The sequence below is a fragment of the Orcinus orca genome, chromosome 1 (assembly GCF_937001465.1).
Source record: "Orcinus orca chromosome 1, mOrcOrc1.1, whole genome shotgun sequence".
Taxonomy (NCBI): Eukaryota; Metazoa; Chordata; class Mammalia; order Artiodactyla; family Delphinidae; genus Orcinus; species Orcinus orca.
In genome coordinates, this window is record NC_064559.1 from 200900562 (window position 1) to 200913869 (window position 13308).

The 13308-nt window shown below is 44.6% G+C and overlaps 2 protein-coding genes across 7 annotated transcripts in view; one reads left to right on the top strand and one right to left on the bottom strand.

Annotated features, from left to right (window-relative positions):
- The window catches only part of DNAJC16 (DnaJ heat shock protein family (Hsp40) member C16), a 37413-nt gene extending 27644 nt beyond the window's left edge, over window positions 1-9769 (bottom strand). For all 3 annotated transcript variants that reach the window (XR_004484686.2, XM_049696071.1, XM_004272427.4), the window contains exons 1-4: window positions 9487-9769; window positions 7466-7650; window positions 2809-2875; window positions 1457-1790 (exon numbers count right to left, since the gene is read on the bottom strand). Coding sequence is in view for 2 of the 3 variants with exons in the window: in XM_049696071.1 (XP_049552028.1) it covers window positions 1457-1790; window positions 2809-2875; window positions 7466-7632 (568 nt within the window). In the remaining variant the exon portion in view is untranslated. The remainder of the gene's footprint in view (window positions 1-1456; window positions 1791-2808; window positions 2876-7465; window positions 7651-9486) is intronic.
- Window positions 9770-11713: 1944 nt separating this feature from the next.
- Window positions 11714-13308, top strand: part of CASP9 (caspase 9) — a 30324-nt gene continuing 28729 nt past the window's right edge. For 2 of the 4 annotated variants that reach the window (XM_012533987.3, XM_033433001.2), the window contains exon 1: window positions 11716-11921. In XM_012533987.3, the coding sequence (XP_012389441.1) occupies window positions 11790-11921 (132 nt within the window). In that variant the 5' untranslated portion in view covers window positions 11716-11789. Of the gene's footprint in view, window positions 11922-12723; window positions 12873-13308 lie in introns of all 4 variants that reach the window. The other 2 variants (XM_049696092.1, XM_033433002.2) reach the window with 2 other exon arrangements.

The window sequence follows — 13308 nt, forward strand, 5'->3', positions numbered from 1 at the left end:
GCTCCAGACACGCAGGCTCAGTGGCCGTGGCTCACGGGCCCAGCCGCTCCGCAGCATGTGGGATCTTCCCGGGCCGGGGCACGCACCCGTGTCCCCTGCATCGGCAGGTGGACTCTCAACCACTGCGCCACCAGGGAAGCCCTGCTATGGGGTTTTAATGTCAGCTCCTAGACTGAAGAGGTTAAATGATTTTCAGCACACCACCTGGCATGGCACAAAGTGCAGCTGTGCTGTGTGATGAACCCGGTGGCTTCCGCCTGACCTCGGCCTCTCATTCGTTCATCAGACGCCACAGAAAGCATCTGCTGACCGCCCGCCACACGTGAGACAATGTGCTAAACTTACTCCCTTGTCTTCCAAGAACTTGATTACATCTTAGGAAAGCATTCTGGCAAATCTGACTACCTCAGTGCCTCTGTACAACAGGTTGAAATTTCTGCTTTAGAATAAATGAACTGATGGCTTTCAGGGGTGCACGCTCTCCAGAGAAATCCAGGCCCCTCAGCCCCTATGGTTGAGTTTGTCCCTTTTTAGTTACTCAATAGGTCTGCTAATGCCTATAAAACACATACATATACACGCACACACATTTAATTCAGTAATTCCAACTTTTAGGAGTTATTAAAATAAATATCCTTCCTGGATCAGTAAAATTTTCCTGGCGCTAAGTGGTGCCTATGAACAAAGGAAAGGCTAATCTGTGATTGAGAGTGGTAACCTATAACCATTAGCATACTATGGGTTATAGGCTGAATTGTATGCCCCCAAAATGCACAGGTTGAAGCTCTAATCCCCAGTACTTCAGAGTGTGATTATATTTGGAGATAGGGCCTTTAAAGAGGTAATTAAGTTAAAATGGGGTTGTTAGAAAGAGTGTGATACACCAGACCCAGACACATGCATAGAGAAGACCATGTGAACACACAGGGAGAAGGTGGCCATCTGCAAGCCAAGGAGAGAAGCTTCACAAGAAACCAAACCTGTCAACACCTTGATCTTGGACTTCTAACCTTGAGAACTATGAGAAGATAAATTTCTGCTGTTTAAGCCTCCCTGTCTGTGGTATTTTGTTATGGCTGCCCTAGCAAATTAATACACAGAGTGAAATCACAAACACCATAAGGATAACCTGCAGATCCTACCAGCATTAAAACTGGTGCTCGAGGGCTGCTTTGTTCAACCAATAATTTTTAAGTTTTTCCTCTATATTAGGCCCTCAACTAGATGTTAGCAGACTATATAGATAAAGCTTCAAGTTAGTAACGCTAACTTGATGAAAGTGGCTTACACATTTCCCCTCTATGAAAATGTGTCCCCAGGAAAACACCAGTCACCATGAATTTGTGAAGAGAAGTCACATTAACTGTTCCTTCTCCCAAATATCCCATAAAATTCAAGAGGTGTAAAAGTCACCTTCTCCTATACCAACATCTTCCAAGGAATAAAACGATCTTACCCAACCCTTCCAGTTCTTGAACTACTTCCTTCCAAACAGGCTCAATATGGATACAGCTAAAGCACCAATCTGAGGTGATCTTAATGAGGTAGGGTTTCTTGAAGCTATCTGGAACCACTTCGTTCACATAATGTGAAAAGTGCAATAAATACTTTTCATCAATTGAGTCTCGCCGTTCAGAATTAAAAGGGAAGTGAAAAAATGGTTCATCAAAATAAAAATTCTCATGGAAATGGCGGAAGCGATACTCTCGCTGCTGCTTCTGGTGGCCCTGGTTCTCCCCGGCATCTCCATAGTGGTCATAATGTGATCTCTTTTCTTCATTGGAAAGAATCTATAAAGAAAGGGAAAAAAAAATAAGAAATCCGGGAAACGAAGAAAAAAAAAAGAGATCATCTAAAGGACTTTCCTGTAAGCAGCTTGGAGGACATAGGAAAAAAATAAATGTAAAGATACAACACAATTAGATGTTTTAAACACAATCACTCAATATACCATGAAACACTTCTCTTAATAGAAAAATTAAGTATTTCAGAAACAAAATACTTCAGTTGTGTAGCTACTCATGATAATCTTGGCTTTAAAGATTCTGAGCTATCACACTACTAAACACGTCAATAAAGCAAAGAAAACTTAATATAACTTTGATCGCTAGGGCTCAACCTCGAGAACGTTGACTCAGTCATACCATCTAGGTTGGAGTCATTCAAACGAAGGTATGGAAAGCTGAGAACACCAAAAAGTAGCCACAGGATTGAATTCTGTGACTGTATGTTAGCTGACTTTGTCTTACTTAGAAGTAACTTTGACGTCTAAAATTCAAGAACCTGTTTTAGGATGAAGCATCATTCTATAAGCCAAGCACTGTCTGTGGAAGAACATTACCCTACACAAATCAGGAAGCCATGGACTTATCTTTCTTGCATATTCCAGACCAACTTACTTAACCTGATATGTTGGAAAACTGTTAAAAATGTTGTGTTTAAATGTATTTGTAACCTTAACTCACTTTAATAAATATAGTAAAATTGTTCTGTGATTCTTTAATATAAGTTTCTAGTATATGTGCTGCCAAAGTGAGCATGTAATATAAGGAAATAGAGACATACGTTCAGGGTGACTCTAAAATTCCAATTAAAGCCTTTAAAATAGGCCAGTTTTCCTAAGAGCTGAGTGTTCAGGTACTAGTTTCAACATATTGGATGTGGCCAAATATGTTGTCTCTACCATCACCTAGAAACGGGGTCAAGGGCATGGGGAACATGCCCTCTCCGAGAGGACTTTACCAAACTGATCACCTAAGATATATTTTATAAGAGCTAAAAGATACATCACAAAGTTTGCCACGATACCTCGTAAGCTTTGCTAATCTGAATGAACTTGTCTTCTGCTCCAGGATCTTTGTTTTTGTCAGGATGCCTGAAACACAAAGGGGCAGGCAGTGAGGACGGATTTACTGTTCTATACATGGTCAATTGACATCTTCGTACACACAGAGGCAAAGGGAAGGGCATTCTGTTAGGACAGTTTCTTGAAAATGGGAGAAGCAATTAGTTGCTTCACGTGACTACAGTAAATAAACTGTGAACAGGCAATTTCTTCCCAAAGCGCTTCAGCTGGGCACATGTTCAAAGCACCAGATAGCGCTCCAGGCTCTCACTGAGGAAGGGTGGGATGTGTATCTGTCTTTACACTGCTCCCAAACACTGCTGGAGCTCAAGGGTCAAGTCACTTATCCGTAAGAACCAACTTCTTTTCCCAGGATGGCAGCATTTCATCCCAATGTTAGAATGGTATCAATGTAGGTATTTCTTCTGACAACTCAGGTAGACAAAGCAAACAGTTTTTAGGATATTCCATGAATTTGTTTAGTAACAACCATGTTCCAAATGGTATCTTGCTGCTGATGTTCAAATTAGAACATTTTAGTTTTCACTATTCCCCTGGTTATCCCACCTGCCTGATTGCCTACTTACAAATGGATAATAATTACAAGGCCACATGTTTTAAAATGTGAGAAAAATCTAGTTTGTACAAAGTGATTTCAACTAATATTGGAACTAATATTTGCTATTATACACAGTTGGCAATTAACTGTATCCATCTTGCTGCCATATATTATTCTGTAATCTTCTTGTATTGGTACCAATTTCAGCTTTGGGGATTCTAAAGTTTTGGAAAGTAGGGGCTGGGTTTTATTTCCTTAGAACCACTTAAGATCTAAATCAGTGTTTTATACCAACTGATTTTTCAATGTTCATTTTATTAAGAGATTCTATTACAGAGCTTATTTTTTTGTAATCACTCCTGCTAACTTCTAGTACATTTCCTCTAGCAAAGGTTCTGGAAAGAAACAATCCACTGGGAAGCAAATGACTACTAAAAACAGCACCAAGTACATCGGAATAAAAAAAATTTACAACTTGACCAACTTATTCTAGCAGGAACATGTTTGAATGAATTATACCAATATTCTGACTTCTCTAAAAATAAAAAACCTTCAAATTATTGGCTGTTGAATTTAGACATCATTCCTCCCTTAAATATTTAATCCTGTTACGAATATTAGTAGGGAAAAAATCTCAGCTAGATGTCAATGAAAATAATGACTTAAGGAAACAAGATGGTGGTTCCAAAGTATGTTTCTGGATGACTGGAAAAAAAAAAGTGCTTTCAATGTTCAAACTTAGGCCAAAGGTTGAGAAGATAAAAATTATGCAATTGCACAAATGAAGATTTAACATACAGAACTCTGTAGGGGAAGAAGGGAAGGGTAGGAAGGAGCTTTTAAGGAGAATGAACCAAAGACAGACTATTGAGACCTGGGTTAAAACCACAGATCCTGAAACAGAGGAAACCAAGGCCCAAGAACAAGGAGGATACCATAAGACGGTTTTAGCTTATAAGGAATATTTTCCTTATTACAGGAAGATACCACAAAGTTGAAAACATTTAGAAAAGGATAAATTCAGCTCTAGGAAAGTACCATCTAATGCTATTTTCAGTGTACATGAAACATTTCACAGACTACAATATTATACACACCCTTTAAATTTCAAAGTGAAGAAAATACTGTACTTGGTATCTACTGGCTATCTAACGCTACCTTTAAGGGAAAAAAAACGAAGGTAGAAAAAGTAATATAGGAAAGTATCAGACAAATCAATTACTGTTGAGGTGAATGACTACATTATACCCATTTGCTTCAAATCAAATTTTATGATGCCTTCTTCTTGGGGTGGGAGGAGTTATTCTGCCGGTGTAGATGACAAAAGAAAAGTACTGATAATAAAACTTAATTATTGGGAGAGAAACAGTTTTTCTGAGATAAAAAGTAATTTAATATGGTTTCTGGACTACCTGCCCTTTGTTGCAAAACCTCTATATATCCTAGCTCCCACCATCGCCTCCTCGGAGCAGTTCTCTCAGGATTACTTGAGATGCTGCCTCTCGGGCTCGAAGTCCTAAAAATTCTTGCCAAATAAAACTCTCAAAAAAAAAAACCCACCAGAGGTTTCACCAAGCAAAGGGAAAACTCTTGAGCAATGTAAGAAATACTATTAAGTGGTGAAACAGCAGAGGAAGGTTACAAATCCAATTCAATAATGAACCATTCCCCACTGTGACAGCTCATTCTGAAAAGACAAACTGGGAAACTGCTATTTTCAGTGTACAGCTGACCCTTGAACAACATGGGGCTCAACGGAACTGCACAGTTCAAACCCATGCTGTTCAAGGGCCGACTGTATATGAAACCATTATGAAATGAAACGAACTGTTTCATTGATAAAATGCTGCCATAGCCAAAACAGCAGAAAATAATAGTACAGTGAAAATACAAAGGTGAAGTCAAATGTTAGACTTTCATTGGATCAAATTTTAGACTTTCTATGGTGACATATTATGCCTAGAGAGACTCTAATTAAGGAGGAGAAGCATATGATTTATTTAATTAATATCATAACAACTTTTTTAGCTCTGGAAGATAGAAAAGTCACAGCTGTACATTTTAATAGATCCCACATAACCAAGCTATCATTTCTGCTTTCAAATTGTGTCAAAGGCCATATCCTGTCCAAAAGAATATTGCTACCTTGTGAATTAATTCAAAGGCCACACTGTGTCTAAAAGAATGTTGTTACCTTATGAATTGCAGATTTATGTATTTTGCTTTAAATACAAAGAGGCAAGAGTCTGAAATGATGTAGAAAAAAAAGCAACTTTGCTGTAGAGTCCCTGGAAAGAGGCCATGCATAATCAGAGATTGTGTTTTTAGTATCCAATTCTGGGTTCCTCATGATATGAATATATGGTCTAAGATAGTTACATATTCAAAACATTCAAAAGTATATTTTAAACTATCTTTCACCTTTACTGCAACCAACTGAATACTCAGACGCATCTCTCACTGAAGAAAAATGGTGTCAGGCACAGTCATGCACAGCCTGCAGTGTCATCTGCACGTGGCAGCTTTGCTCCTGCATAACTTCCTACCCACCCAGACACTAACCCACTCACTCTCGCTTCTGCCCAGATGGGTAAGTGATTAAAAAAGAAAAGAGCAGGGCTTCCCTGGTGGCTCAGTGGTTGAGAGTCCGCCTGCCGATGCAGGGGACACGGGTTCGTGCCCCGGTCCGGGAAGATCTCACATGCCGCGGAGCGGGTGGGCCCGTGAGCCATGGCCGCTGAGCCTGCGCGTCCGGAGCCTGTGCTCCGCAACGGGAGAGGCCACGACAGTGAGAGGCCCGCGTACCGCAAAAAAAAAAAAAAAAAAGAAAAAGAAAACAGCAATAAACTACCTGCTGGTGCGGAAGGTCAACCTATGGAACCCACAGGTAATACAGACTTACCAACCGTGAGCCTAGTTCCTCCCCGGAAAAGCAGGGACAGCAATATCCGCCCCCAAAGGGTAATTATAAGGTTTAAATGAGATAAACAGCGTAGAACCTGGAGCCTAGCATGCAGTAGGTACTTGATGATGGCTCCCATCCCAGACTTCCTCTCCTTACTTCTGGTTGGTCCACCCAGCTTTAGCCGCCTGTATCCTCACCATCCCTTCCTCCTCCTGCTGCTCCCCTCCAGCTATATAATCTAGCGCTTCTACTGTGTCATGTCCAAGGCATCGGTGGAAGAAACTGATGTTTGTCCAAAATAAGGTTTAAATTTATTGCTAGCCTGCTAAATCACAAACACTTGCTTATTCCCCAATGTCTACAGGTAAAATTAAGAGTTTTCTATGTGATAATTTTTTAAAGTAATGTACTCAGTTCCTGAATATTCTTACTAAATTGAGGGCAAAAGCTCTTACTATAAAATTTTTTTGAAAGCTTAAAAATTAATAACCTAGACAATAGGACTGGATAGTGTTCCGTTTAGCAACGGCACTCATAAAGAGCTACTTTACGGGGCTTCCCTGGTGGCGCAGTGGTTGAGAGTCCGCCTGCCGACGCAGGGGACACGGGTTCGTGCGCCTGTCCGGGAAGATCCCACATGCCGCGGAGCGGCTGGGCCCGTGAGCCATGGCCGCTGAGCCTGCGCGTCCGGAGCCTGTGCTCCGCAATGGGAGAGGCCACAACAGTGACAGGCGTATCGCAAAAAAAAAAAAAAAAGAGTTACTTTATGAATCACGGGAAGGGCAGCTTATCCACTCTTGACTATATATATATATATATATATATAATTTATAATATATATTAAAAATATATTTATTAAAGTTTCCTCCTACTTACTTTAACATTAAATAAGTGAACAGTATCAAGGCAATTCTTTAAGCCAAAGAATTCCTAACAGGGGGTTTCATAGTTAACAGAGGCTTTGGATCTCATCACTAAAAATTCTAGAATCACACGAATACAAGTCCTTCCACATAAAATACGTTAGACAAATATATATTATATATTTAATGAACACAGAAACAGAGACAAATAAAAGCTAACCATAATTTAGGCTTCATTCTCCTGCTAAAACTGCTTAGCTTATTTTAAACTGCTATTTCTTTGTTTCACCTACCATTCCCGGGCGAGCTTCTTATAAGCCTTTTTAATATCAGCCTGACTGGCTGTTCGGCTGACCCCTAGGACTCTGTATGGGTCAAAATCCAACGCAGACAGAATTTGCAGGATCAGAACCAGAACTATCAAGAACTGCCAGGAAATGCTCAACTTTTTCACTTCCATTTCTCTTCCTTTCCAGAGCTGAAATGATTGAAGAGGCAGTAAGTTTTAGTGGTAGAAATCTGGAGAGTCTTGCTTTCTAGGTAAAGGTATAAGATATACAGATGAAAAACAAAACAAAAGATACTTTGCAGGAAAAGTGCCAAGCTGTTTGACCACATCTTCTTAAATGAACAATCTTGCTACTATTTTTGAATATCACAAATAAGAACTATTATAGATGAAGAGATGAGCAATAAGAATAGCAACTCTCCAAAATCCTTGTATCAGAAAAGCTTCAGAAATGACTGAAAACGAATGAGAAGAAGAAATAATAAGCAAACGTGGGAAAACATACACAGGGAAATCAAGGCAACTACATCTCAAATACACTATTTCACTTATTCTAACAATAATAGTTTAAACTTAAAATATGTGGTTAGAGAATACCTCACTGAGCACATGCTAAACAAATTCATGAAATCTTAAGATTTACCATGTGCAAAACTACAAAATGAGATAGTTGTGATGCTCTTGGGAGTTAAACAAGTATAAGAATGAAAGTGAAATACTCTAAAAAAAAAACTGCAGTTACAACTTTGTGTGCCCCAATTCTATTCTTTCTCACCATGCCCATTCAAACAAGAAAATAAGAAGCTGTTCTTTAATCACTAGCAATACTGTCATTACAAATGGAGACCTCAGATGAAAAAAAAGTGGTGAGAAAAATTTTAGTTTGCCACGTGAAGGGGGATTAATGGCAAAGATCGTAGACCAGGCATGGTCTTCAAATGTTAAAGCTCCAGCTCTGGTGAGTGTAGTGACTGAATTCACTGTGGATTTTGGAAATAATCCTGGCTGGTAAATGAACAAGGTAGTGCTGTACTGCAGGGACATTTACACTCCAGGAGTATGATCTTTGTGATATCACACAATGATTTTTCAAGGGCCATATCTTGGTTTCTCACAAATCACTAAAATTTTAAGGATCAAGTATCTAATATGACATCTTACTTAAGGGAGGCAAAGCTGTAACATTGTGGATTTTGACAAGTGGGAGTCTAAATCCTCAAGAAATTGACTAATCTGATGGCCACTGTTTAGGACTGCAAGCATGCTGAATAAGATCCTAAAACAAACTAGTTTCTTTTCTGTAAAGGCAATCTATAACCTATTCTCTCACAAAACACATACAGCACGCTAAAAACTGAGAAGGTGATGTAGCTACTAATTAAGCACATGGACTCTGGAATCAGACTAACATTGGGGTCTGTCCTCTACCACTTTATGACCTTGGACAAATTACTTAAAACTTGCTAAGCCTCATGTCCTCCTTCATAAAATGGGGGTAAATAATACCACCTTGAAAGGATCAAAATGGGAGTTAAACGTATGTAAAGGATTTACTGAGCACGGGGTCAGCAGCCAATTAGCGGTATTTACTGCCATTATTTTTTCTACCATGCAGTGCAACCAGTGCCTTATTCAACTGTGTCAGTCGCCTCCACTTAGAGGGCCCAAGTGCCGGGGGGCTGTGTTCTTTTGCTGACAGCTCGACGGTGCCGGCCTCAAGGCAGGAAACAACCTGCCCAACAGGTAGGCTATCGCCCTCGGGCAGTATACCCCGGACCAGGCAGCCGGTCCCAAAGACATGGTTAGCTCTGAGCCCCGCCTCGAACTCCCGCCGGAGGTCGCAACCCTCCAGGAGACAGCCGCATCCCTCGCCGCCTCCGAGAACCCTGGGCCAGGCCCTATCGGCTCCGGGTTCCCCCCGGGCCCAGCGGGGACCGGGAACGAGGAGGAACTGACGGGAGATCCCTGAGCCCGCCCGGCCCCGCCGCGTCTGCGGCTCCGCGCGTCACGCCGGGAAGTAGTTACCTGGAAAGGGCACCGTCCTAACCGGCTGCAACGTCCGTGCTCCAGTTACTCCGCGGGGCCGAGAGCCTCCGGTCCACACCAGCGCTCGCCGGGGCCTGGGGAGGGGAAAGAGGAGGGACGAGCCGGAGGGCAGTCACGTGACACTTAAAGGCCCGGCGCACCAAAGGCGCGGACTGAACAGTTCTAGGGCTTCAACTTTGAAAATCTGTTTTGACCCTTGCTACCCGCCGTCTGCGCGTGGACCTGGCGCGGTTGTCATAGGAACGAGGCTCCTGCTCCGGCTGGATCCAAAAGGATGGTGGCGACCAAAGAGGCTAAAACGTCCTTCCTAGCGAGGCGAAGTCGCGATGCATGATGGGATGCCAAAACACCTCCCCTATCCAGGGAGGAGTTTCCACTTCTACCAGGAGATGGCCCTTGTCTAACAACAGTTGCTGGGGTGGGGAAGCAGTCGCTGGTCCCTATATTCTCTTTAACCCTATTCATAGAATCCTAGAGCGTCAGAGTTGGAAGGGACCTTAGAGATCGTTTCTAGTCCAACTCCACCGTATCCTGATGGGGGAGATTGAGACCCAGAGATGGGCAGGGACTTGCCCAAGGCTTAGAATCCAGGACTCCTAATCCTATATACCCAAAAGCGATCTCCACTCTAGAATGTACCAGGTCCTGTCCTAAGCACGGGAAAGGGATATGTGTATGGTGATGCTGGTGGGGGCGGTGGAGGAGAGGCACAAGTGAGTGAGGTAAACTTTCATTGAGCCAATGACATAGGTTCCTTGGGGATGTAAAGAAAGAGATTTCATGTCCTCCTGCCCTGCTTATTTAGTCTTTATCTCCTATGCATTTATCACTATCTAACATACTGTATCTTTTATTTATTTATATTGCTTATAATCTGTTTCCTCCCACTGGAATGTAAGCACCTAAAAGCAGGGCTTTTTGGACTTCCCTGGTGGCGCAGTGGTTAAGAATCCACCTGCCAATGCAGGGGACACAGGTTTGATCCCTGGTGTGGGAAGATCCCACACGACGCGGAAGAACTAAGTCCATGCGCCACAACTACTGAGCCCACGCGCTACAACTGCTGAAGCCCATGAGCCCTAGAGCCCGCACGCCTAGAGCCTGTGCTCCGCAACAAGAGAATCCACCGAAATGAGAAGCCTGCGCACTTCAGCAAAGAGTAGCCCCTGCTTGCTGCAACTAGAGAAAGCCCGCGCGCAGCAACGAAGACCTGACACAGCCCAAAATAAATAAATAAAAGCAGGCCTTTTAAAGTCTGTTTTGTTCGTCTCTATATTCTTGGTGCCTCTACAGACCTTGGCACAGATAAGATCTCAACAAATATTCGGGAATAAATGGATGAATGGGGCTGAGGTTTCACTGCTCAAGAGAATACATTCTAAAGTGGATTCCCGGTTGTGTGTGGACCTTGAGTTGGGCTCGGGTTTAAATCCTACCCGCCTCTGCCACTTACTACCTCTGTGATCTTGAACAGTGACTTCACTTCCTACAGCCCCAGCGTCCACATCTGGGAAATGGAGGAAAAGACTATCACCCTGGTAGGATTGTAGTCAGGGAGAAATGAGGTAATACAATGTAAAGTGGCTAGCACAATGTTTTTTTAATTGAAATATAGTTGACATAGGAGCAATTTTTGAAATGAGGAAATGAGCCGTACAAACGGATTAGAGGACATGATTTCTGCCGGTTTTTTTCTTTGTGGGAGGTGCTAGGGTGGGAGGGAGGGAAGAGGGGAATGGGAGACCTATAAGGTGGACTTGGTTGCATGAGACAAGTTTGGCAAAATAAACCAGGATATCTGGGCACGGGGCGGAGACTTATGGTTTCATTGGGGGCAGGGCAGGGGGCTAGAGGGGAATGATGCCCAGGAGAGGGTCGAATGGGGCGGGACAGACCATCGCTCCAGGCATGACAGTCTCTTACTAGAAGAGTAACCCACTCCGAGTCTGCGAAAGCGAAGTGGTAATGAATTCCCGCAGGGGCCCTTGACGGAGCTGCGCGGGTGTGCCCTGGGGGCGGGTCGCACCCTGCGGGAGTGGCAGGGCGCGGGGCCGGAGCCGATGGGCTAGAGGTAGTGAGGTAGCGGGGCCGGGGGGCGGTGCAGTAACGCTGGGGTGGGTTTCGAGGGCGGTGCCTGGGGGCGGGACCCAGGGGCGTGGGGAGATGGGGCGGGGCGGAACGCGGTAGCAGGTCCCGGGGCAGGTCCTGAGGAGAGGGCGGGGCTCGGCGGCCGAAACCCGGAAGCGCTCAGAGGCGGCCGGGGCCTCTGCCGTCTGCCCGACATGGACGAGGCTGACCGGCGGCTCCTGCGGCAGTCCCGGTTGCGGCTGGTCGGCGAGCTGCAGGTGGCCGCGCTCTGGGACGCTCTGCTGAATCGCGAGCTCTTCACCCCCGACATGATCGAGGACATCCAGGTGCGGCCCACCACCCCCCCAGCCGGCGCCCCCAGCTTCCCGCGCCACGCACACTTCAGGTCACAGATGGGGACAGCGAGGCCGCGCGGAGAGGGTTGCTGAAGCCACACCGTGACTTAATGGCCGAGCTCCCGCCCTCTCCTCTCGCGTCTGTGCCACGCAGTACCCGCTCCCTTTGGGGAACCATTGTCAGGGAACCCCGTTTTCCCGCAGGGCGTCGAGCCCACTAAATTGCCCAGAGGAACCAAACAACCCCAAACGCCTTTTCGAGGGTTTGCTAAAGCGATTCCATCAGAGTACACCGTTAGCTGCTGCAGCGGTGTACTGTTTTTTCCTCTTCTAACGTGGAGGTTCAGGAAACCCATTTGGGCGGTCAGACTGCCTGACACTGTATCCTCTTCGATCTGCAGTGTCCTGGGCTGTGAAGTGGGGACAACAGCAGTACTGTCCTGAGGGCTAAAAGAGATAACGGGTGTGAAACAGTAATGTTTCAGGCACAGAGTGAGGGCACATCATATGGTAGCTGGCTGTGCCCTGTGCTCCTTGGCCAGCCCCTCATGAGTTACGATTATGTCTTGTAAGGGGTTTGGAGATGAGGGGCCTACTGCAGGTAATGAAGAGAATAATAAAGTCAAACATTTGAGGTTCTCTTTAAAAGCACTGTCATGTCTTTGGCTTATTTGACTCTCCCCACAGGCCTGTGAGGTCAGGAGGGAACAGGAGGTTTTTTTTTTTTTTTTTTTTTTTTTTTTGCGGTACGCGGGCCTCTCACTGTTGTGGCCTCTCCCGTTGCGGAGCACAGGTTCCGGACGCGCAGGCTCAGCGGCCATGGCTCACGGGCCCAGCCGCTCTGCGGCATGTGGGATCTTCCCAGACCGGGGCACGAACCCGTGTCCCCTGCATCGGCAGGCGGACTCTCAACCACTGCGCCACCAGGGAAGCCCACAGGAAGTATTTTTTACCAGAAGATACAGTGGGAATGTGTGGCTTCCTAGAGGCCATTGCACAGTGCCCTGTGGGCTGCTTGCAGGCCAGTTTCTGCATCATCCAGGAACTTGGCCTGATCCAGTGAGGAAGTCTTTAATAGGTTAAATATCATATGGAAAATTGCCAATGAATAATAATATTACAAGAAGTCTTATGAGCATCTGCTGTGTACTGAGGAGTGGAAGTGATTTGAGGCCATACCCTTGCCCTCAGGTACATTCACAGGAGTCATAAACTCGAATGTCATTGGAGGCCCAATGGGTGGGCACTAGAGCGGGCAGCCTCTGCCCTGCCCCCCAGCTCCAGATGAGTATGGTTATACCAGAATGTTGGCCCAGTGTTGCCAGGTTAGGGTTTTTTTTTTTGGCTACGCTGTGTGGCTTGTGGAATCTTAGTTCCC